This window comes from Mixophyes fleayi, chromosome 1 (assembly GCF_038048845.1).
Source record: "Mixophyes fleayi isolate aMixFle1 chromosome 1, aMixFle1.hap1, whole genome shotgun sequence".
NCBI lineage: Eukaryota > Metazoa > Chordata > Amphibia > Anura > Limnodynastidae > Mixophyes > Mixophyes fleayi.
Window position 1 is genome coordinate 218,503,594 of NC_134402.1, and position 27,227 is coordinate 218,530,820.

General features: G+C 39.2%; 1 protein-coding gene across 1 annotated transcript in view; it reads right to left on the bottom strand.

The window, feature by feature from the left end:
• Positions 1-27,227, bottom strand: part of SSBP4 (single stranded DNA binding protein 4) — a 396,764-nt gene that overhangs the window by 15,125 nt on the left and 354,412 nt on the right. The window contains exons 6-14 of the mRNA XM_075205294.1: positions 18,703-18,786; positions 16,180-16,239; positions 14,118-14,184; positions 8,412-8,482; positions 8,182-8,249; positions 7,999-8,044; positions 6,803-6,838; positions 6,353-6,407; positions 1,700-1,770 (exon numbers count right to left, since the gene is read on the bottom strand). Of these exons, the coding sequence (XP_075061395.1) occupies positions 1,700-1,770; positions 6,353-6,407; positions 6,803-6,838; positions 7,999-8,044; positions 8,182-8,249; positions 8,412-8,482; positions 14,118-14,184; positions 16,180-16,239; positions 18,703-18,786 (558 nt within the window). The remainder of the gene's footprint in view (positions 1-1,699; positions 1,771-6,352; positions 6,408-6,802; positions 6,839-7,998; positions 8,045-8,181; positions 8,250-8,411; positions 8,483-14,117; positions 14,185-16,179; positions 16,240-18,702; positions 18,787-27,227) is intronic.

Below are 27,227 nucleotides of genomic sequence, written 5' to 3' on the forward strand. Positions count from 1 at the left end.
ACATACAGTGGGAGCGAGGAGACTGCCGGGAGGCGCCGGGAGGTCAGGTGACTTTTTTTATTTTTTTTAAATCTTTATTAACACTGCTGTAATTTTTTTTTTTACTATGCCGGCGGGGAGGGGATGGTAGCGGACGGCTGCTGCGCCCTCTTGGGTTTGCGCCCGGGGCGACGGCACCGCCCGCACCACCCTAGTTACGGCTCTGCAGTGAGGTATATGAAGTATCTTATCTTATGTTTTTTTTAAACATATTGCACTGTTTCAATTCTGTCTGCCATAGCAGTGATTAGACTGGTTGTGTAGTAAGGTATATGAAGTCGATACAAGTCATATTAACACCAGCACTATATGTCACTGTGTTATAACATATTTATCACTTATCTGATCATTTCACCAACATCAGTATATATAATATAATACTATGAGATGGAAATGTGTTTGCCGATATTGATTAGATATCATAGCAACAGTCAAACATTTGGGTCACTTATGTATAATTTCACCAATGGACTATGAACATTCATGTTTTGCATCATTACATATTAGGATTTGATTATAGTTGGGTGTGCATCACCTCATCTAGTTTGTCCATATGCATGTTATGACAAGCTGTGTTCACTATAAAAAAGTATATTTTGGATTCCGACTGCATCAGTGTATTGTGATATTTTTTAACTTTTATGGGGGGAATTCAATTAGCCGCGATGTTCTGAGGAACACCGGGCATGGGCATTTTTACCGTTACTGTAGAAATCTTTCTTCATTTTTTCTCCCGCCTCTATGGGGTGAAATGAAAAAAAATGAGCGGAGATCTTAACAGAAATGTCTCTGAAATGGTTGCGAGACACTTCGAAGCTAATTGAATTCCCGCTTATAAGTATAAAGTAAAATTCCATTTTGCTATGCTTTTATTTGACAAAACATAGACAGAACGCAAAGTGGGTGTGAATTATCTTATAATGCACTACTGAAAGATTGTGGTTTATCAATGCTACGACATCTGAGCTTTTGCACATAATCACTGTGTTTCATTTTGTTTTTACATCGACTTGACGAGACATTGACTAAACCATATTTACATGTTGATTAGGGTCTCATTAATTTGGCATTTGAACTCTAATTTATTTTATGGTGCTTTAAATTGTAATTTGTTTAATCAATAAAAGTTTTATAAATCAACAGTGATTGTCAGAGTGCATATTGTGGGAAATTCTTCTCTTATGTTTTTATTGTTTTTTTTATGTTTTACCAAAGTTACATGCCGTTAGAATATACTTTTTTTTAACATGGGATAAGACATGAGTATTCAACATTTCAACATTTAGTTTTCATCCCTAATTATTTATTTTGGGTTCGAAAAAAACATAAAATAACATACAAGGCACTAGACAATTAATAATAAGCTGCAAATTGTGGTATTATGTTTCATGTGGGAGTATGAATTAAAAAACTGTGGAGTTTTGTTTTCTGATGTTTAACATTATGTGGATGATACAATTAGAACACTTAGTAACAACAGAGTGATTATGTTTATCATCGTAACTTGCTGACTGTAATTCTTCAGCTCACACAGACAATGTTTAATTTAAGCAGCAGCACAGGAGGAAAACAGGACCCATCCACCTAAACCTCAAATAAAGTGTGGAATACATTGCCTTTCTATCATTATGTCAGTCATATATGCATCTGGTTTACTTACATTTGACCTGCTCCCGCCGGGTCCAATTGGGTTCATCATTGTGTACATGTTCTCACTGGAGTTTGTAGAGTCTGCAGAGAAAAAGTAATAATGAACAGACATAATTAGAACATTCAATTCTTAAAACTCAACTTCTACACCTATATTCAGGGCTGCGGAGAGCAAACTCGCGACCTGCTCTGGTTTCATCTTCTTGGGCACTCCCAGGGTTTGTCCTCCACATATCAGCACATGTGCTTGTTTTCATAGAGAATATAACCAACTTAAGCACTCAGGACTGACCTTTGGGAGGTTCAAAAATAATATATAGCTGTATGCAAAAGCTTGGTCACAGTGCATCTTTACCTGATTCATAAATGCACGCAAAACAAGCGGAAATTGTGTGTGGGTGTGTGCGGGGGGGGGGGGGGGGGAGGGAGTTTGAACGCACGTAGATCAGGCATAAGCATGTATGTATTCAACTAGGAGCATATCTGAAGAAACGTCTCATGTTAAATACGGGTCTCTGCTCTGACAGACAACACACCACAGGAAACGTTCAATACATATATGTGGAATATAAAGTCCCATCAGAACACACAGGTAAAAAAAAAAATCAATTAATGTCAGTTTTTAATAATATAGTCATTAATGACAAAACATGAACATGGTTATTTTGCCCCCATAACATACATTTATTATGTTGTTTTTAATGTCTACTGTGCATAAAATGCATTTTTATAGTTGCAGTTGACTACAAACACATGTTCTAGCATGCATACAAGACCGTAATCACTATCACTGGGCACTTACACCCGACCTGCAGCTGGTGCATGTGATACAACAGAAAAACATGAACCTTTGAGATGCCCAAAGCTTGAATCGGGGACTGCTGTGTGCATTGGAGCTTGGCACGTCCTTACTGTACGTTGACTACGTGCATAAGCCAGTCCCCTCCCGTTCCATCCTTAAAATCATAGGCTGTAATAATGGTCCTTTGTGCACAAAGCTATATAGTACATTTCTGGGCAAGTGGAGAGTAATTATACGAAAAATACCACATGTATCGGTATTTACGCTCCTTATTGAATCAGGCCCTGAATATCTAATTGGAAAAGAAGTTCTTCAACCTCTGCAGGGCTATCAGCCTGAGCCTGAGGTATACATTCCTAAACGCCTCTCACCCAAAGGTACTACTACTTTTACTACCTTTAGCAAAATAGTAGCCAAAGACAACTCCCTCCATACTAGGCTCAATCTGTCTGGGACCACCTTCAGAGACTGTATTTATGTTTTATATAGTAGGCAGTCATTCTGCCCTAAGATCATGTACATGTTATTGTACATAATGTAAGTTATTTGTTCACCCTAGCAATATGGAGACCAGTGTCATATCTTGTCATTAGATTTTCCTAAAACCCAACAATGTTACCCTTTTTAATGTATGCAGTTTTAATGTGCCAGGTGGCTTGTCCTCGATCATTTGTGTGTCTCCCTTATTAAGTAACTAATATTCAGGAGTCAGGTGAGGGTTTCCCAAGTTGACCCCTGGTAAGAATCTGATGACACTATTGCCCCGAGGACCACAAGCAAGATTTGGGTAGGGACACAATATGAGATGTCACTGCAAGCTCACCTGTTATTATACATGCAGAGACAGTTCTCTGTCATTCCAAGGATCCAAGGATGTAGACAACTATTACCCATCAGGGATGGTACTAGAGGGAAGGGTAGGACGGAAGGAGGCAATGGGTGCGGAGTCCTTTGCGTCAATTTCTTAATAGTGTTTCCAACCTAGAACCATTTATATATCTTTTTATAGACATACACTAGTTTGTGACAGTCATTATCTTATTTTTTTTTAAGTTCTCAGTCAGTTGCTTAGAGTTGTTCAGAGTAAGCAAAACATACTGATAATTTAGCAGAGAGTATTAATTGAAATTTGGAGTTGTCTTCACTTGGCCTATTTACATGAATCAATTAAGTTTTGAGGCCTTTAATAAAATAATCAAATTTTTACACATGCCAAGTGTTATTTATTTTCAAATCTGTTCCAACAAACAAATAGTAATTGTGCATTATTGTGCAGAGTGGGTCATTTTTAAGTAAGTGCTCTGCAGAGGTCGCATTAACTTCTTTTCATTTAGACATCCAGTGAAACATGCACTTTGACCAAAAGCACCCAAACTTTTGCATATCCCTGTATATTTTTTTCTTACCAATTATAACGCATAAGACATAAGACATATAATGGGTGTAAACCTAATCTCTGAACAAGTTTAGAGATTGTATCACTTTTGTAACACACAATACAGGCATACAATGGTTTTAAGGTCCACCATAAAAATAAACTGCTGAAATGAAAAATATGTAACATTACTTGTAGTATCTGCTCAGAAAGGCCCTTTTCCCAATTCATTTTGTATGTTCTACCTAAGCTATGTTGGAATCAGCATCATTAATCTTTAGGAAGAATGTGCAGATAATAGACAAAGGCATTCATGGTGAATGGTGGATGGAGCATGGGATGCAACTTGTCCTATAATCTCATGCCCATAGTTTGCACAGAGTTCACTATGAAAGTTTGAGCCTGCTGTCAGTGTTTTTCTTCGGGATTGCTTATTCTCAATTTGAGTACTGTTTATTCTACAAAAGATAGATGAAGAGGCTTGCATTTAAAAGCTTTTAATCTTGTGGATATATAATGTTCTGTATAGAGGAACTTATTTACCTGCATATTTACAAGTTTTAAGTAAATAAGGCATTAAACGAGCTCTAGAAATCATTTTTTTTTCTGAATTAAACCCCTCTCACTCAAGTACTATTGCAGGTGGAGCTGCATCTACGTGGCCTGGAGATGAGGTAGGCCGCCAGACTGCCCGCAACAGCGGTAGTTCTGCTACAATCTGCACCAACTATCGCCTTAAAGCAAACAGAATGAAGCAGGCCCAGTTATGTAATGTTACACCTCCAAGTGTGCCAACATAATAACCTAAGCATTTATATTAAGACAGCAGAGTGGCTGCATAACTCTGTACTTGTGGAATGAGTACTATTTAAAAAAAAACTATGTTAAGCAACAGAGTTTTTGGAGGTTATCAACAAAGGTGGGTAGTAGGGTCACAAAAAGTCATGGTGGGCAACATATGGTCTACCGGTCGTCACTAGAACAGCCACAATATAATGTTACAGGAGATAATGGACAGTAAATGGAACTCAATCTTTATGTGGTAGTCAATAGTATGTACTTTCATTTTGTTTGTTTTAAAGTTAGTAGTGTGTGTTAGAGTTAGAATGAATAAGTAGAAACATGTGTAGACAGATATAATGTATATAATAATAGACATGCAAAACACATAAAGAAATGGTCAGTCTACACCGTTGCGTAAGTTACATTATTAAGGGTGTATACACCTTTGGCCCTTACACACCTTACTACACCTAGACAAACAATAAATAAAGATAAGTAATATTAATATGAGTATATTGTTGATTTAGTACCACTGGTAGCCGTTTACACCATGTTACTGACAAATGTAAGCTTTATACATTATAGTTGATATCAGGAGACATAAAGCTAGAATAAACTGATGGGATTATGCTCATCTATACTAAGCACTTTATTGCAGAGATCAGGTGACATTAACACATATTAATGCTTTACCAGAGCCACAATGCACAGATCTGAGGATTGCCTCAGTTCATGTAAACCTCCTGGCTATAATCACATATAACGACACCAACCAATAAACATACAGCCACATGTTGATAAGACCAATACAAACACACTGATATACTGGTATATACACATAACAGGCTGCCTGAATATGTAGCACTCATATTCACAGTTTAGATGATTTATTTATTTGTGATCTGCACATGTACTAATAAGCTGCTAAAAAAAAGAAAACTGCTGTGTGTATCTTCCTGTTGTGTCTCGTGTGATACTACAGGGTTGGCTCACGGATCCTTCCTGCTCCTGTTCTCTGTCCTTGGTGACCTACTTTCTTCAGACACATCCCAAAAGCAGATGGAAGAAGACAATCCCTGGCCAAAATATCAACTATGCGACCATGGAAATGTTTCACGAGGACAAGTCCTATTGTTGTCTGGAGTCTAACTGTCCGGATTAGGCCATGTCGGGAGAAAACATTTTGGCAACAATCTCTTGGTTCTGTGTATATAAACAGCCTGCTCTTATAGTACTGCTAATGTGCTTCAATTGCCAAGTTCAAGTTATAAGGCAGAGGTGATTAAAACACTACTCCATACAGTAGTACATTATTAATAATAGAAAAAAACCACTGAATACATTTATTTGTTTTAGAGAAGAGTTTTCCCACTGGAAACATTCAGTTCTTACTTGGGAAGTCTGCATCTATTTGACTATTTCACTAAAATACCAGTTGACTCCAAGCAGTCTGGTTTTTTGCTTCTTGGCTGATTGGTACTGGACATTCAGCACAAATAGCATAAACGTGTATAAGCCACAACAGTTCTCATTTGTCTATCCCAAAGAAGATGAATCAGGGTTAGAATCTCATTGGTTTCTACAGCACAATTAAATAAACAAAGTAGATTTATTTATGATCAACACCATTGGAATGAATAGGAAAATAAATGGGGGCATTAGCCAGCACCTCACACAAATAATTTGTATTAACATATTATTACCTCCTGGGCTGGGCATTATGGGCGTTCCAGGGGGGCCGCCACCACCTGGAGGACCCTAAATAAAGAAGCAAAAGAGAGATAACTTTTATGTTAACAAGCATTCTAAAATAAGCACAGATAATTAAAATAAATGATAAAAGGGTAAATATTTATTGGCCCATGTGTGACTTTATTTTCCATATGTCATATAATTACAGGGCAGTTGAGCCCCCCCCCCCTTTAGTCCACCAGCTCAAAACACATGCTAAAACTGGTAGTATTGGGAGGGTGCCTTTATAAGGATGGTGAGTTATAATGAAAGTAATATTCTTGAATGCATGTATATGCAGAGAATAATCCTGGTGGTAGACAAATGTTTAATAAGAAATAGGGACGCTATGAAGATGGAGCATTGTATATGCAAAACAGCCTCAAACCCAACAAAAACAAGAAACAAAAAAAACCTCTTACAACATAATTTCCTGGTGATGACGACGAATACGCTATCTGCATGTGGAAGAAAAAAAGGAAATAGTGAGTAATAATAAGTAAACTAAAACAAACAATCTTTACACCAGATAGACCCCAGCATGACCATACCATGCACAATTCTAACAATGGACAATTAAATCTCTTTGGATAAAGGCAGTAAGGCACACATAATTGCTTTATAAATAAATAAGAATATAACAATGCATTAAGAATATTTACATTGATTCTTACAAGCCTCCAAAAAACATGTCACACATATCAACCCATTGTTCCTGTTATTACATAACAGATTATACAACTTTTCCTACATGGGAGTAATTAAGTACAGTGGTATTGAGGACAGTAATCATGGCCGCCATCAGGGAGGTATGGCCGGTACAGCTGTGAGGTGCCCAGACAGACCCCTCCATCTGTCCAGACCCCCTGGTCTATCTAGGTCCCTTATTCGGATCGCCTCTCCCCTCCTCTGCGTTGCTGCGTTTCCTGCACACTGTTAGGCTAGGACGTCACCAGAGTGCGCACCACAGGGAGTCTGTCAGAGACCAGGAGCTGCTGCATCGTGTGAACAACAGGTAAGTGAATTGGGCATTTATTATAATTTGGGAGTGGGCGAGTGGAGCATTTATTGTGATAGCGGAGGGGAGAGCATTTATTCTGATGAGGGAAGGGGAGAGTGGAGCATTTATTGTGATAGGGGAGGGTGGGAGCGGAGCATTTATTGTGATAGGGGAGGGTGGGAGCGGAGCATTTATTGTGATAGGGGAGGGTGGGAGTGGAGCATTTATTGTGATAGGGGAGGGTGGGAGCGGAGCATTTATTGTGATAGGGGAGGGTGGGAGCAGAGCATTTATTCTGATGGGGAGGGTGGGAGCAGAGCATTTATTCTGATGGGGAGGGTGGGAGCAGAGCATTTATTCTGATGGGGAGGGTGGGAGCAGAGGATTTATTCTGATAGAGGAGGGTGGGAGCAGAGGATTTATTCTGATGGAGAGGGTGGGAGCAGAGCATTTATTCTCATGGAGGAGGGTGGGAGCAGAGCATTTATTCTGATGGAGGAGGGTGGGAGCAGAGCATTTATTTTGATGGGGGAGGGGGATCGGAGCATTTATTCCGATGATAGATTGCCCTCAAAGTGATTTCAAACTGAGTTTCAATCCCTATTAAAATATGCTTACCGAATTAGCATTAGGGTTCGGCCAGGGACCTCTCCCCCCTGGACCCCTGTAAGAAAAGAATATTTTATATGCTGTCATGTAATTTCATTATGATTTATTTCCAGTCAATCAAAAATGGAATATTACTGTTTAAAGAGTGAATACACCCGAATTGGAGATGAAACCAAATGTGCATATACTTACATGTTCATCCCTGGCATGCCAGGACCACCTAACGAATTTGGAGGAGGCCTCATTCCACTGCTGTAGTTCTGGGACACAGAAAGAATAAATTAAATAGAAAAAGTTATTAGTTTAATTGCATCCTGTTCCTTCAAACTGTTTTATAGTGGTAGAGAACAAACACATTTACCAATATATTTATTCCAGGTATTATTGGGTTATTAAACAAAGTGGTTTTCTTGACTCATTACCTGAGGTCCCATGGCTGCCATGCCTCGTGGTGGGTTCATTCTCTGCATAGGTCCTCCCATGTTTGGATGTCCTGGAAAACAAACAACCAAAAGTCAGTAAAGATATGTCAGCAAATACATATAGCATGTACAGTATATGTAGACACTATAAAACACACAATCTTAACACAATTAGTTTGTGCTATGTGTCTTACATGATATATTGAAAAATGCAAAAATTATTCCAACACTCGAATATGTTTTGAATGCCCCAAACTTAGTATAGAGCAACTATGTGAGGCATCAAAGGAGTAACAAGAAATATCTTTGCCCCATAGCAAAATTGTGATGGGGCTCCCATTTATCCAAGCTATTCAACATCTCTGTTCCATAAGTCACATTCATCCCTGCAACCTGCTTTATTCCAAAACTATACCCAACACTTAAACATACTAACTATATCTTTAATAATTGGAAAAGCTGGCTACAGGACATTTTCATTCATTTCATCCACAGTAGCTAGTCAGATTATAAATCAATATGGATGTAGACTGAGGCACATGCTCTGGATCTGGGACTCTTCGGAGCTCACTGCATGAAACCGAGATATAACATTTTCATACGGTTATTCCAGGAAGTTCTTCGCCATCAGCTATTTTAATAGCGCCACTAATTCCGCAGCGCTGTACAGAAAGGTCACTCACATCAGTCCATGCCCCATTGGAGCTTACATATATCTATATATATATATATATATATATATATATATATACACACACACAAGTTAACCCGTGCATGATACTCATGCATTCTAGTCAAATCAAGCTACTTAAGGTGTTAAGGTTCTTGTCATGCATTTGGGCCTAGCCCATGCCTCCTCAGGGGAAGAGCGTTACTTCCCGACGCAAGCGCCCTTTTTTAACGTGGTTTTGTCCACATGTCACCACCTCATCATTTTTCTCCATCACCTCATCCTTCATCTTCATTGCCACATCCTTCATCAAGCTACTTAAGGTGTTAAAAACTCCCCACTGTCACCCCCGGCAACCACCAACCACTCCCAACTGTCACTTCTCCTTCAAGAAATATATAGGTCAGTGTATAACTCTGCCCAGCAGATGGCGCTGCAGCTTTTTTTTTTCCACACACGCCACTAGGCATTTATATAGTAGATATATATATGTATGTATATATATATATATATATATATATATATATATATATGTATATGTGTGTATATATATATATATATATATATATATATATATATATACACACACATACATACATACACACACACCTCCAGCCTGCAAAGGGAGTGCCAGTGCGAGTACTTGTACGTGACAGAAATTGTGGTGCATCCTTTTGCACTTTGCATTGCCTAGTGTCAAAACAACAGAGCAGACTATCACTCACTACTGTTGTCTTTTATTTATAAAGTGCCGACATATTACAAAGTGCTGTATGTTAAAGGGATAATTATATCAACGGGCGACATGCAATGACACTAAACAAAAGGTAAAGATGGCCCTGCACAACTAAGCTTACGGTCAGAGGTGTGGGGTGCACTTGATATATAAGGTAGAGTAATAACAATTGTAACTGTTGATGGTGGGGATGTGTTCATGGATACAGACTGTTGATGGATATATGCTAGTTTCTGGTTCCAGGCAGTAGATGCTTTCCCAATAAGTATATCATTATTAGTGGATATAAGCAGACAGATTACAGCTTCCATATCTTACTCTTTTCCTCTGTAATTCCTTACTTCACCTTCTTCCCTTACCTTGTAAGTGCAGACTTATTATAATTTGCCAGACTATTACTTATAAGGGAAGTCCCCACGATCTTTACCATTTCTCCACCATGAAGCAAATTAAAGGTTAATCCCCGTCCCCAGACTCCACACTGTTACTTAAAGTAAGGAGTTGACCACACAGTGCAAAAAGAGGGAGTCAATCCATGCCTCTCTCATAATGTTCAACAGAAGAGCTCATTTGAGCTCTATGGGACTGAGACAGATGTTTTGCATGGGAAATAGCTGGTGAGACACATCAAATCTTACTGCCATCAGGGGCTACCGCTGGTAATTGCACTGCTATCAGTGGTGAGGACCCCTTGATGTATAGAGCAAAAACACTTTTAAAAACATATGTTTTCAAAGTTCATATGGCTTTTTGCCATTTAATTAGTAGTCCCCTTACAGAAAGTGAGAGATCAGTCTCATGGAGCAAGCTGCCCTAGAAATAGACAGAGCTTCCATGTAACCGACAAGGGTAAAAGTGAAGAAGACTGACGGTCAGTCAAACAGGCAAGACTATTAGAGCTAATTCCAAGACAATCTGACGAGAGTGCCAATCCCATAGAAGAGTCTGCTATATGCAGAGATTAATGTGCTAATGGACCGGTAGAAACTGCAAGAGAGGCAGGGGGAGTCGTGGTATTGCCACATAGAAAAAGAGAGACAGATTCCAGAACAGAGGAGAAGAGAAAGCAGGCAAGACAACAGTCCAGAGGGTGGAGTTCCCAGAGACACCCCAGAGCCAGGGAGGGTTAATGATTGTCTCAGCTGTCTACTGCCTGTCCAATTTCCCTGGCATTATTAAAAGTTCTTGCTGCTGATATTGCTGTTGCTCACTTCACATTGCCATATGGTGAGCCACTGTAGGACATTCCAGATTTTTGATTCAAGTACAGTAAATAATGCGAGATTCCAGAGTTGGTCAATGTCCACTGCATGTGAGTAACCTTCCTCACAGTGCACTGCATCACACCCCGGAGCTATTTGACAGTCTATGACAGAGGTACGGACGTGCATTGCCATACACTGCTGGGACAGCTCCACCATCACCTAACCCTACCACACATTTAATTTTGACTAGTCCACTCCCTTTTCACTGCACCTACCACCATCTGTAGAGGAACACAGTGCTGTGTCGAGAAGAAAACCAAGAACAGGTGATACAATTCTCATATTTTAGCAGCTGCCAAAAGCCTTATAGTTAAAAACTGGTAAAACCCTCAACCCCCTCAATGTGAGGCTTAAAACCGTGCCTGGTACATAGAGTATTTGCTGTGGATGCTATTGATTTTTATTGAATATCAGAACCATGGTCAACCATCCCCCGATTAATAAATCTCGACTTTCTGTCTTTGATGTAACACTATACATAGTGTATTTGTATTGTACGCTACCAAAAACCCTCTAGGCTCTTAAAATTATTTAACGTTAGAACCCAAGTTGGCTTTTTCTTCTAGATCCGTACCCCCTTCCCCTCTCTGTCCACCCCTATCCTTTACTATAGGTACTTCATTTAATAACATGTTCTCATATTTTCTAGATGTTGAAGAATATTTTGTGTTTTATTTTGTAAAATTTTGTACCAAAAAAATAAAAATGGTTACATAACATTTACAATGTTCCTTTACTTGCACAATTGTTTGTTATTATTTGTTGACCATTTTAATAAATAATAATAAAAAATTATAGTGCTAGAAAACAGACAGTTTTCAGAGCAATTCTAACAAAGCTATTTCCTCAGCATCAGATTTTATAAGTGTACCATGTGAGGTTATGACAATTTTCACAAGTGAAATAAATTTTCTTTGTGGCCAACAATAAACAATCCAAGTTAATTAGCATAATGATGGTGTATACCAAGCATCTTTCAGGCATAACAATGTTTGAAACTCTAATTAAGATTAACTGAACAGTTATGCAAATACAGGCCAGCAAACTACCTTTTCTACATGTAACAATATCTTGTTCAATAATAATACAAAAAAGAGAAAAGGTGAATGCAAAAAGAATGCAATAATACAGCAGCTATTGTACTTTGTATAATTTCAATAAGTATAGATGTTATCTGATTTTGAACTTTAGAGATATAATTGTTGATTTTTCTGATGTCTACGACATCAAAAAAGTGCTGACTGAATGGGAAAAATAATTTAAAAAAACCCCAAACATTTAACCAATTATTTGAGTAATTGTTAATATGTCAAAATGAACAATACAAAAAGTATCCAACATATTTATCATAAATAATTTCACAACATTTTCTTATGTTAAGGCTTGCACTATGCTGGATCAGAATCACTAAGAGTAGTTCCTAATCCCATACTTGCCAACTTTTTAAATCTGTACTCTGGGAAATCGGAGTACAGATCATGTGACAGAGGGCAGGAGGGGACGTGACGATGTCATTATGTCACTATATCCCCATCTCTACCATAAAATACAAAAAGTTCACAGTATTGAATAGCGGGGAGTGGGGCTTAATGACGCGATTAAGCCCCGCCCCCGCTATTCAATGCCGTGAATTTCGTCATTTTACAAGGTCAGGGAGTACTCCCCAATATTCGGGAGCCTCCCGGAAATTCAGGGAGAGCAGGCAAGTATGACTAAAGTGCACAGATATATCTCATGGGGGCTGCATCTAGCTGCTACAAAGCTTCATGTCCCATTAATCTGTATGCAGAACATGAATTGTTGTTTTCTCTTTTTTATTTTTAGAATAGCTATAAGGAATTCACACACAAATTTAATATTGGTATTACTGTGGTCTGGTGAAAGTTTGTTCTAAGCTAGCATTACTATTAAATTAATTCCGTCCCCTAAGAAAGGTAAAGTATAACTGTAAGCAATCTAAGCCACAAATGGTTAAACTTCCTTGACTGCCAATTACAACTTTGCACCATGGGTATCTGTATTTCAATGTGGACTGTGGTCTTTCCAGCCAATTAACGCACACATAATGGGGGATTCAGAACTGAAGTTTGAAGCCAGGGGATACTGGTAGTCACAGTGGCAATTCTTATGCTGTAATCGGATTAAAGAAGAGCTTAGATTTGCCAAGTATTGTCAAATGGAGCTTTACCTCTGTCAGTGACCGCTTCAGTAAAGCCAAAGTAAATTGAACTACTGAATCGAGGAGACAAAAAATGACATTGACAAGTACCCACTTTCACCAGTAAGAGACTTCTGAGATCTCACAAGACATATTGGGGGAAGGCCCTGTCCCATCATATAATCACAAATGCAGAGCCCTCAAGAATAAAGGGCCCTTTGCTGTCGTGGCGGCTCTGTACATGTTTTTACTTTAGCATCCAGTTGTAAACATTGCACTCATTAATGGTGTCTATGAAGAATATATATCTATAAATCTAAATCTATATCTAGATCTATATATATATCTTTAAAACCTTCCACTGGAAATTAAGGGCAGGGACAGTTGGCCACTATGCATACACATGGTATTTCATTTAAAGTACTACTGACAAGTTATAAGAGAATGGAGGAGATGTAAAAGGTTTAGGAGTCTATCAGAACTGAATTATATGAACAACTAGATGAACGATGGAAGACAGAGTATAGTTATTAGAAATGAGCAACACTTTCGAAACTTTAAACCTTGCAATTAAAGGGGGTCTCTTCCATCATCAATTTCATAGATATTATTTATTGTATTGAAAACTAACCAAGTCCAGTGTCATAGGAAGCAGATTATACTGCCAGTATACTAATCATTGTGTCACTGTACCACACCATAACGTTTTGGGAATAAAAGAATCAGAAAAGCATAGGGTTTTGTCATAACAGTTTAAACACAAATGTGGATTTTAATTAATAATGTCATAACATTTGGTCTTATCAGGACACTAAACAATAAAATAACAATATTCAATAATACAATACATTGCACATTTATGGGTATGGTTATGTACCTTGTGGCCGTGTGGGATCCATAGAGTTTGGCAGCAGAGGCTGTGAACCTGGAACCCCAACAGGGGGCTGAAAAACACATAATTATTCTAACAGTGGCATAATACAAATATGTATGCATTTTATTTAAAAATTAGTTTAATTCAATGAGTCACATCTTTCTACTTTAAATCAAGTATTTAAATAAAGTATTGCAGATAATGTAACTGGGAATCTTATTATAATCACACTAATCTCACTGACATAAAAAGCAGTATACTGTATGTGATTGAGGGGCCAGTGCATTTTGTGTGTGAGTGAGGGGCCAGTGCATTTTGTGTGTGAGTGAGGGGCCATTGCATTTTGTGTGAGTGAAGGGGCAGTATTCTGTATGTGATTGAGGGGCCAGTGCATTTTGTGTGAGTGAAGGGGCCAGTGCATTTTGTGTGTGAGTGAGGGGCCAGTGCATTTTGTGTGTGAGTGAGGGACCAGTGCATTTTGTGTGTGAGTGAGGGGCCAGTGCATTTTGTGTGTGAGTGAGGGGCAGTATACTGTATGTGATTGAGGGGCCAGTGCATTTTGTGTGTGAGGGGCCAGTGCATTTTGTGTGTGAGTGAGGGGCCAGTGCATTTTGTGTGAGTGAAGGGGCAGTATACGGTGTGTGATTGAGGGACCAGTGCATTTTGTGTGAGTGAAGGGGCGGTATACTGTGTGTGATTGAGGGGCCAGTGCATTTTGTGTGAGTGAAGGGGCAGTATACTGTGTGTGAGTGAGGGGCCAGTGCATTTTGTGTGTGATTGAGGGGGCAGTGCATTTTGTGTGAGTGAAGGGGCGGTATACTGTGTGTGATTGAGGGGCCAGTGCATTTTGTGTGAGTGAAGGGGCAGTATACTGTGTGTGATTGAGGGGCCAGTGCATTTTGTGTGAGTGAAGGGGCAGTATACTGTGTGTGAGTGAGGGGCCAGTGCTTTTTGTGTGAGTGAAGGGGCAGTATACTGTGTGTGATTGAGGGGCCAGTGTATTTTGTGTGTGAGTGAGGGGCCAGTGTATTGCGTGTGTGTGTGTGTGAGAGAGGGGCCAGTGTATTGTGTGTGTATTGCTATTTTATTTGTGTTGTGATGATGGGGCAAGTTAATTTAACAGTGGGGCCTATGAAGTTAAGATGGGGTAATTGGACCTTTAATTTAATGCTGTGGTGGTTTATAAATTTAATGCTGGGGTGGATCTATTAATTGAATGTGGCACTGTTTGGGGAAAATGAGGTCTATTTATTAAAAGTGATTATGAATTATTTAATGCCTGGGATAGTTGTGGGAAATGGTTATATTTATTAAACGTAAATGCTATTTAATTTATTGCTGGGGCTATGTGGAGGAAGGGAAATAGGTTTAGTTATTAAATGGGAATACTATTAATTTAATGTCAGGGTTAGTTGGAGGGAAATAGGTCTATTTATCAATGTGAATATTATTATTAGTTGGAGTTTTCTAAATTTCATGTACACATTTATTTCTCCAAATAGGGCCTCCAATTTTCCAGGATCCAGACAAGCGAGCTAAAGAGCTAATAAGCTAAAGAAACCAGCAGCCACAAGTGGTGACAAGTGACAAGAACAGGTAGGAGAGAGCAGGACAGTCTGCCAACTGTCCTGAATCTGTTGGGGCAGTCCTGAATTTGGGTGACTGTCTCGCTTAGGACAGGTGGGAGGTATGTCCCGCTTCACCGTGTACTGCTCGTGAATGCAGAACTGTGTGCACCTAACAGTAGTGCACACAGTATTGCCTGTGTATTTGTCTAAAATGATAACCATGCTACATCATAGGAAGTTGCCCTGTCTAAAGTGCCCAGGCCCCCCAGAGCCTTAATCCAGCTCTGGGTCTGGACATAAAAATATATATATGGATTAAGCAACACTAAAATAGCCTATTTTTATATAGATAAATATATATTGTACCAAAAACCACCCTTTAAAGATGGGCCTCTACTTATGCGCCAGTGCTGTGTGCTTGCCCCTGGGCTAAAGTCTGCCAGCCCTCCCCTGTACAGCATCTGTGAATAAACATATTAATGTGACTATAACCAGACCTGATTTGGCATTCTGAGAGATGGTCGAGGGCCACCAGGGTACCGAGGAGACATGAATGGCTGAAACACAGAAATAGTTGGTATAAGTTACAGTCGGCGGTATGGAAATGTAGAAGTGGTGGTATGTATAATATAATGTAAGTGAACGGAATTAGATAGTTTTACAATGAGGGCAGTAGGATTATGGCATACCACTATATACACACCCACTTTGAACACTGGTCCTAGCAGAAAATACACTTGTGATCTACGTTATACTATGATATATTTAGATTATTATATAAAAATATGACTTCTTCAGCTAAATTACAGTAAGAATGATAATCATGGGCACAGGAGACTGTACTGTTACCCAGTTCTGTTAAGATATGTTTAGCATGAAGCTAGGGAAAGCACAGGGAAAGATGTGAGGCAGCTATCGTTACCAAAATAATCTCAACAAGACATACATAGAAGCCTATGATTTTTCCAAGGACATAGTCCTTTTTATTTCTGGAGTTAATATGAGGTGTGAGCTACACAGAACAATTTCTGGAATTTAGTCAATATTAAAATACAAATGTGAGTATGTGTCCCTAGAATTAAGTAGAAAAAAATCAGCGATATTACAGGGAGGATGTGGATATGCTTATAACTATACAATCAATATACTATGATTCATAATATAGAAATTAGTGCCTTATTCTTAGGATACAATAGGAAGGAAATGCAACACTAATACTGCATCATGTTAACCCATTTACATAGACAAAGGGAGTCAAATATTGATAAAAGTCTCCTAATATATGGGAAAATATTAAACATTGCCATCTCTTCTCCACCTCATCTATTTACATAAATGTATGTGCAGGATGTAACTAGTGACCCTTAACAAGTAACCTAAACCATTCAAGGATGAAACAAAATGAAGCCCACACCTAGCATAGTTTTGGTAGCAATATTATTATTATTTTGCAAGCAATAAGTCAAAATCTATTAGTGTTGTCCAATATGGTATGCTATAAACATATTATGGAGGGTTTAATAAATGGAAGTTGTTATGTTTTCATAGTTGTGGAGATCACAAAAAAAGAAGACAAATTGGATGTATGAGTGTTGATTTGGATAGATACCAAAATTGTCCTCTTCAGTGTAACTGGAGTTTCCCATCACCATTCTGTGCTTTAGGACCCTGCTCCTTCCACTATCTAACTCTCAATAACTGGCTAATAAACAAAGTACACATGGGTGAGTAGAAGATAGAAAACAACAAGGTGCTCAGATCCTAATGAAACACACCATAACATTAATGTAATTGGCATTCAAGCCATGTGCCACCAGGTAGAGAATCAACTAATACTATACATTGTCACAGCTGATGAAGAGTACTCCCCTGAACCATTATGGTGGTATATATTGTTTCAAAAACCCGCTAGTACTGAAGCACACGCGAACAACTTCTTCCTTTTTATGTAGTTTTAATGTCAGGATGGTAAATATGTTTGACACCATACAGATTTCAAACTATTTCTTGAGACCCTAAACACTAGCTACACAAAGACCAGCCAGCCTCCCCAGCATTGATCTCCCTGAACAAGGAAACAAGCAAGGTTTTATACATGACACTCCTCCCACAGACCTAGCTTGATGGGCAGGTGACACACCCACCTTTCCTTTAAGAGGAAACTCCCATCAATGGTTCTGTTTGTCCTAACACAGACATAATCTGTCTGTTTGCTGTGAGGAAAGATATTTCAAACAGTACAAGTTAACCAAACTTTAAACTATTTTTTGTCACATATAAGTCTTCACCTGGTTTATCTTCAAATGTGGACCATTTGTTTTGTTCAAAGCATGAATGTCATTCTAGTGTCAAAGTTTATCAAGCAGGATGCTTAAACTCAGATTTCAAGGAGGATATTCAGCTTAGTGGAGTCAGCCAATATCAACAAATCTGTTGTAGTCTTACACCTAGTTTGCATTCAAGGTTACTTGAAGACAATACAGTGTCAAAAGGAACAGCAGCTTTGAGGACTTTTTTTTTTTTTTACTACTATGAGTAATTAATGTACATTTGGCTGAGACAACATACCTATGTTTATTTACGCCAGATCGTTTGTGTACCAGTAATTAACCTACATCACTTTACATTGCCTAACTGAGCTTAGTAGTGATAATTTGCTCCCATAATGTAAAAATAAAACTTGCAACTTTGTACCTATTAGTAGTTTAACAGTAATTGAGATTAACTCAGATGGGAAAGATTAGTAATTAAAATTACGCTCACAGCTACCATGAAGACTAAGGGAAAGGGATTGATTACCTTGTGGACATGACTGGATAAAGTTATTATCTTTCAGTTATTGCTGTTCAGAACTTTGCACATCCTCAGTGCTTCATTCATTGAGAAGTCTATCCATAATTGTTTAAGCTATTTCAACTGCCCCTCATTCTCAAGAGCAAAGGGCTGGGAAACTAAAACAGTAAAACAATCTGCTGCCACAGTGAAATACAGCTAGATGAGTTTTTCTTCATTAACATTACCTGACTGTGTGGACCCATCATGGGGTTGTTGGGGTTGTGCGGAGGAGGTTGTGCATGAGGTGATGGCTGGGAACCTGGAGGTCCCTGTAAAAAAAAGAAATGTCACAACTACTGTTCAGGACACAAATAACAGAAATTTACAGATATGTTAATAAACTAATACCAAGCTATTGGATTTTACATCAAATGCATCTAAGAATTTCAGACCACTTCAATGAAAACAATAACAACATATTTTCACAAAATTTTTTTTTTTTTAAAGTTTTGGATGAGCAATTCATATTAGAATTAACTAGATAAAAGTTCTATGTTGCCATTGTTGATGGAAGCCAACCCAACTCTCAGCTAAAGCATTACATAGTTGATGAGGTTGAAAAAGACACCAGTCCATCAAGTTCAACCTATTTTGGATCTCGTGCGATCCTGTACTTATATTTGAAATTGATCCAGAGTAAGCAACCGCTAATCTGTTTCAATGGTGAAAATCCCCACAGACTCAATATTGCAGTCCTATTTTTACCCTATATCCACTACTATCCTTCATTTTAATTAACGGTCGTATTCCTGGATACACTTTTCCGCTAAAAATTTGTCTTACCCTTTCTTAAACACATCTATTGAATCTACCATCACAACCTTCCCTGGCAATGAATTCCATATTTTGACTACCCTTACTGTAAAGAACCCCTTCCTTTGCTGGTTGTGAAATTTCCTCTCCTCTAACCTTAGGGGGTGACCACGTGTCCTGTGTATAGCCCTTGCGGTAAAAAGTTCCCATGAAAGTTCTCTGTATTGACCCTTAATGTATTTGTACATAGTAATCATATCTCCCCTTAGACGCATCTTTTCTAAAGTAAACATGCCTAAACTGACTAACCTTTCCTCATAACTTAATGACACCATACCCTTTATCAATTTTGTCGCCCTTCTCTGAACCCTTTCTAGTTCCAAATTATCTTTTTTATACAGTGGTGCACAGAACTGTACTGCATATTCAAGATGAGGTCTTACCAACGATTTATACAGTTGCAATATTACACTGTCTTCCCTTGCATCTATGCCCCTTTTTATGCATGCCAATACTTTGTTTGCCCTTGCAGCTGCTGCTTGACATTGAGCACTATTGCTAAGTCTACTGTCTACGAGCACTCACAAATCCTTTACCATTATAGATTCTCCTAAAGTTACTCCATTTAATTTATAGATTGTGTTCTTGTTTTTGATCCCTAAATGCATAACCTTACATTTATCTATGTTAAACCTCATATTCCATTTGGCCGCCCAATCTTCCAGTTTAAGTCCCTCTGTAGAGAAGCTACATCTTGCTCTGATTTTATTACCTTACAGAGTTTAGGGTCATCTGCAAAAATAGAAACTTTACTCTCTAAACCATCACCAAGGTCATTAATAAATATATTAAAAAGAAGTGGCCATAGCACGGAACCTTGAGGTACTCCACTTAAGACTTTTGACCAATTAGAAAATGTTCCATTTATCACAACTCTCTGTTCCCTATTCTCTAACCAGTTTTCGATCCAAGTACAAATGTTGATTCCTAGACCCAGCTCCCTTAGTTTGTAAACCAACCTCTTGTGTGGCACTGTATCAAAGGCCTTTGCAAGAACTAAGTAGACCAAATCTACTGTGCTGTCCTGGTCTAAGTTCCCACTAACTTCCTCGTAGAAACTAATTAGATTAGTTTGACATTACCTATTCCTCACAAATCCATGTTGATTCCCACTAATAATTTTATTGCGCACCAAGTAACCCTAAATACTATCCCTTAAAATACCTTCCAGTAGTTTCCCCACTACTGATGTGAGGCTTACAGGTCTATAATTCCCTGGTTGTGATCTCGTCCCCTTTTTAAACAACGGCACCACATCTGCTATTCGTGAATCCCTTGGTACTGAGCCTGATGAGATTGAATCTCTGAAAATTAAGAATAGCGGTCTAGCTATATCCGAGTTTATCTCCATAAGGACCCTTGGGTGTATGCCATCTGGACCTGGAGCTTTATTTAATATTCTTAATATTCTTCAGTCGCCTTTGGACTTCTTCCTCTGACAAGCAAATATTAATTAATGGTATGGTTTAATTTCCATTTTTATGTATTACTACTACCATTTGTTCCTCTCTAGTAAATACTGAAGAAAAGGAAGTGTTTAATACCTCTGCTTTTTCCTTAGTATCATTCATCAATTCACCCATCTCACTTCTTAGGGGTCCTATATTATCTTTTTTAAACCTTTTGCCATTTATATTCTTAAAAAACTTTTTGCGGTTTGTCTTACTTTCTTTTGCAACTTGCCTTTCATTCTCTAATTTAGCCAATCTAATTTCCTTTTTGCATGTTTTATTACATTCCTTGTACCTACGGAAGGACTCCTCTGACCCTTCAGACTTAAACAATTTAAATGCATGCCTCTTCCTTTGCATTTCTTCCCTTAACTTTTTATTTAGCCACATTGGTTTAGACTTCTTTTACATTTATTTCCCATAGGAATGAACTTATAAGTGGATGTTTCCAACAACATTTTAAAGACTTTAAAGGCTTTGTGCCAGTCTATGCTCTTTATAGACTCCTTTACCATATTAAAATTTGCCTTTCTGAAGTTTAAAGTCCTAGTTGATCCCTTATACCGTTGCTTCTGGAAACTAATTTCAAATGAGACCATATTATAATCACTGTTTCCCAAGTGCTCCCCTACTTGAATATTTGATATTACGTCTACCTTGATTGTTATTACTAGGTCCAGTATAGTCTGGTTCCTAGTTGGTTCCTCTACTAATTGGGACATGTAATGGTCTGTTAGCGTGCTCAGAAACCTATTTCCCCTAGCTGTACCGCAGGTCTCAGTACTCCAATCAAATTAAAAAATCCCCCATAATTAAAATTTGACCTAGTTGTGTAGCCTTTTTAATTTGCTGTAGAAGTTGGGCTTCCTCAATCGTACTAATATCTGGCGGTTTATAGCATATCCCTATCAGCAACTTCTCTGAACTTTTTCCTCTGCTGGATATTTCCACCCACAATGCCTCTATATTATCACCAATATTCTTGTATATAATTTCCTGAATACTTGGTTTTAATTCTGGCTTAATATAAAGACATACTCCTCCCCTTTTATTTACCTATCCCTCCTGAAGAGAGAATAGCCTTTCAAGTTGACTGCCCAGTCATGTGTATCATCCCACCAGCTCTCCATAATACCTATAATATCATACTGCTCATTAATTGCTACTAGTTCTGACTCCCCCATTTTACCTGTCAGACTTCTTGCATTTGCAAGCATACACTTAAGTCTATTGCCTCCCTTAGGTATTTCTTTTTGCTTTAAAAAGGGCCTTTCCTTATCGGCTATGCTTCCCTTTCCCCCCTCTCCACCCCCTTGACCGTTGTTAAATTCCTCCTTACTACTCTCAATGTCTATCCCATAAATACTTGCTTGCCCCTGCCCCCCGGAGCCTAGTTTAAAATCTCCTCCAACCTTCTAACCATCTCCTCCCCTAGCACAGCAGCCCCCTCCTCATTCAGGTGCAAATACATCCATCTCGACAATAAAGATGGCAACTGACCGAGAAATCAGCCTAGTGCTCTAAGAATCCAAAACCCTCCTTCCCACACCAGTCTTTTAGCCACGCATTATTCCAAAAATACTACCTTGGATGTCCTTGCCTTAAGTTTGCGCCTATGTCACTGAAATCATTCTTTAGGACACCCATTCTTCTTCTAACTCGGTCATTGGTGCCAGCATGCACAAAAACCGCTGGGTCATTCCCAGCCCCTGCAAACAATCTGTCCACCCGATCCGCAATATGCCGAGCCCGAGCACCCGGGAGACAACACACTGTTCGGAATGCACGGTCCCGGGAACAGATTGCCCTATCTACCTTCCTAATAATTGAATCCCCTACCACCACAATCTGCCTGGGTCCCTGAGTAACTTTGGTCCCCTCTGTGCTGGAGAGACCATTCCCCTGGTTGCTAGAGGAAGCAGTGTCATCCAACTCTACCAATTCTGAACTGCCTTCCACAGTATCTTCATCCAATCTGGCAAGTCTGCTGGGATTGCTTAGCTCAGAACTGGCCTGCCTCTTCCTCCCTCTGCTACCCCTAGTAACTGTAAGCCCAAGCGTTGGTAAAAACGGAAGATGAAGGCTCCATATTCTATAAATGACTCAAATTTTTATGTTTAAAAAAAATCAAGGAACATTTATTGTGCTCACCGATTCTATAAATAAGTTCATATGTACTCAACAAACATGATCCTACCACATCAAAAATATTACCCATAAACAATTTGCAACAGGGTAAATAAAGGCAAAGCCCAACTAGACTGTGAATGGGTGCAGTGTTGTGCAAGATTCCAACTTTTTAAAAGTCATTTAGGATAGTTTCATTAATCCAAAAGGCCTAAGGACCCTCTAACTCCCCCCTTTGTTCTAGCTAGAATTTGTTAATGCTGAGTTTAGAAAAACTGTGGTCTGGGCAGAATTCCAGACAGGCCACCTATACAATGAATACTGGGCTGTCTGCACTGTACCCTTCATACTCTTTATTATACTTCCCTACCCCATCCTTTAGCTTATTTCCAATTTTACTTTTTTCTCTTAAGAGACCCGCCTTAATGTCTCTAATGGATCTCCAATCACAGATAGTCAAGACCAAAGCTGTCACTTTATTTTTAGGAATGAGGCCTGTGGAGTGGGTCCTGCTTGTGCTGTGCAGCATAGGTTTTGGGGGCCCTTGGGCAATTATGTTTATTTTTCCACATTTAAAACATACAGTAGGCCCTGCACCTTGTACTTTTAATAGCTGCCATCATCATTTATATATAAAGCGCCACTAAATCCGCAGTGCTGTACAGAGAACTCACTTACATCAGTTCCTGCCCCATTGAAGCCTACAGTCTAAATTCCCTAACATATATACACACAGAGACAGGGACAAGGGTCAATTTGATAAAAGTCAATTTACCTACCAATCTGTTTTTGGAGTGTGGAAGGAAACCGGGGTGCCTGGGGGAAACCCACACAAACACAGGGAGAAAATACAAACTCCACACAGATAAGGCCATGGTCAGGAATTGAACTCATGACCCCAGCGCTGTGAGGCAGAAGTGTTAACCTTTAAGCCACCGTGCTGCCCCATGAATGTGGAATCGCCCTGCAGCCAGGCAAAATCGGTAAACTAAGTATTATTCTCCCAATGTCATAAGATCAGGTAACCCTTCAGCAGAGATAGCATATGGCAGAGATGATAATCTGCGGGCCACAACAAGGTCAGTTAACAGCACAGACACATTCAAAAAAGCACTGTCTGCACTGCTTGCTCAGTACGATGTGGTAGGTGAATGTGGCGCCTGAAGGAAGAGCTCGAGCTGGAACAGAAAATGCAGCAGACGTTTATGGGGAAACAACAGAAGTGGCTTTTAATGTAAACACTATATTATTAGACAAGGTGTTTCTTGAGGGTACTATTGAATGTGCTGCTTGGAATAAAACAAAAAATATAGGCATACAGGAAAGGAAAGCAAATGTTCAAGCAAGGCCAGGGGAGCAGGGTTTTAACAACAGGTCAGAGTTTGGTGGGTCAAATGGGTCTGTATGCAGCTTGGCTAGATGCACAGTTCATGGGAGAACCGAAACTCATGAATAAATTGTCAGGACAGTGGGAGTAAAACCTAAACGAAATGCAGAGGCACAGGTGTCACAATTGCTACTAGGAATGGCAAGACAAAATCTGCCCCAGGCAGGAGTAAAAGAAAAATATCTGGAGGGGAACATCGTATGAGGAGTAACATAGAGAGGGGGCTAATAACCAAGTGCCAAAGACTTTTGAAACTGGTTCCAGGCTTTTGCAACAATGGTTAGTATTATTGGAGAAAATCACTCACAAGAACATTCTCCACTATTTAAATTCATCATTTATTTATATAGTGCCACCAATACCGCAGCACTGTACAGAGAATATTTGTCATTCACATCAGTCCCTGCCCCATTGGAGCTTGCAGTCTTAGTTCCCTAACAGACACAGCGAGGCACATTCCAGAGGTCAAAAAATTCTTACAAATTTTGCATCTTGGCTGCACAGGCAGATCACCTGTGGGAGTTAGCGACCACAGGAATGTGAAATGGATTTGGGCCTTGTAAGCTCAGACTACAACTAACAGACTACCTCCTGCAGACATTGGAATGCCTGGGTAGCATTCATCCAGACAAAGATGTTATGGTCCCCAGGAGCACCCCAATAAAGAGAAATTTTAGTTAGACATGACACGGGTATGCGGCCAGGTCATCTGAAAGAGTGTTGGATGGTATTTCATTTCCTTGTAATCATCAGGTAGGCCTGATGAAGCTGTTTAATATAAGGAGTATGGTGTCTGCTTAGAGGTTAGTGACTGACCATGTTACGTTTGGCCTATAATACAATTATGACATGAAAATACAAATACAAAGCCTCTAGATTTTACATTATTATTAACCTCAATAACATTAATTTCCAAAAATTTTCAGTCAATTTTTGCCAGATGACAATAACATTGCTACCCCTCCTGTTTCTGTTTGAGCAATGGCACTGAGCAATGGCGCCGGAGATTGGAGAGTGACAAGCACACTGCTACCCCTGTTTCTGTGTGAACAATGAAGCTGGATCTCCTGGGGAGGGAGGTACTTATGGAATCCAAAACCCGCGAGATCCGACAACGCAACAATAACGTTTTGCCTCAATTCAGATCCAAGGATGCGCAAAAGTAATGAGCCGGCTCGCGAGCCTACTCGGATCCCCTAACTTCGGGCGGGCTCGGATTTCAGAAAACCGAGCCTGAGCATCTCTAAATTATATTGGATTCGGTGCATTTTGGGCTCCAAAAAAATGGCTGGCAAACATAACTTCGCTAGTAATAGACACACTGTAAAATAAAATTAAATAAACCCGATATTCTGGTAAAACTTTATTTAGGAACTTCCCTTCAGCAGAAATAAACAATGAGTTTTTTTTTATTGCTCAAAACCTTTCTCTGCAGGTTTAAGGGCACACACAGGTATTCTAATTACAGAGCTAGATTTCAGCATACTGCTATTTATTTTTGGTTATTTTAAAAATATTGACCATTGAAAAAAAATATTTTTTTCAAAAGATTATTTTTTATTCCTGAGATGAGGACAACAGAATAAGCATTGCTGAGATAAACTGAACTTCGCAATGCTTGTTAGTATGTTTTCCCATGATCTGCATGGGAAATCCTTTAGGACATGTGTGTGGATGCTAGGAGCTTTATCGGTCTTGCTCATGCACTGGCGCAACCAGGAGGGGGCTGGCATATTTTAGCCCGAGAGGCAAGACTCGACTTAGCAGCCTTTTGCAAACATTTTAAAGGAAAAAAATGCAGGTGGCCCAGTGACCCAACCCAAGGTAGCCCACTATGGAAGTGGCCCGGGGAGAAGATGAACCCCGCCCCCCACCCCATCCCTGGTCGCAACTGCACCTCTTCCATATTTAGACAAACAATAGTGAATTGTGTGCACAGGCTATTGCTAACACAGCCAATTACCTGGATTGTTTTTCTACTTTATCATTTAGTGGCCCGATAGTGCAAGTTATATTTTTCTTGCTATTTATGTATTTGAAAAACATTGAGGTTAGGGTTACAATATTATCTGTTTTTCAGCTTCAATATTTGCTAACTGTATTTCCTTCTTAGAAACTTCATTATGGAAATACAAGGAATGTAACAAAATATTTAATTTTAACAATTTAAATGCTCTATTTGTTCCCTTATTACTTTCAATGCTTTCTTGTATAACTACATTGGTTGATATCTATTCTAAGAAATGTTGATGCTATATGGTGTGTACTTCCCATTTTGCTTTAATTTAACAATACACTGTCCCTTGTTAGCTCTTGTCCCTTGTTTGTTTCTATAGCTCTCTTACAGAGGGATTTATTACAATGCAAGTCAAATGATACTATTGCCTAAATGCCCCATCACCTGTAAAATTGCTGTTGTATTAGATTATTATTATTATTATTATCATTTATTTGTTAGGTGCCACAAGGTATCCGCAGCACCGCACACAGTACTAACAGTAGACTATACAGGGTGAAACCATACAGAACAATGAACAAAAAGTACCAATACTTCAGAAACTCCGGCTAGTCATATGCAGTAAAGACGAAGCGGAAGAACAGGTATGGATACAGGAGGGGAGGGGGCCCTGCTCATACGAGCTTACATCCTAAGGGAGGGTAAACAGACCAGGAACAAGAGGAGCCAGTTGAGGCAAGAGGAGAGAAGGGAGGACGAGCAAAGGGAGGAGATGGGGGTTAAGTAGATGGTTGGTAGGCTTTGAGGAAGAGGTGAGTTTTGAGTGCACGTTTGAAGGAGCACAGAGTAGGAGAGAGACGGATGGAACGAGGGAAGTCGTTCCAGAGAAGGGGGGCTGCATGGGAAAAGTCTTGGATTCTGGAGTGGGAAGAGGTGATAAGAGTGGAGGAGAGGCGGCGGTCGATGGCCGAGCGC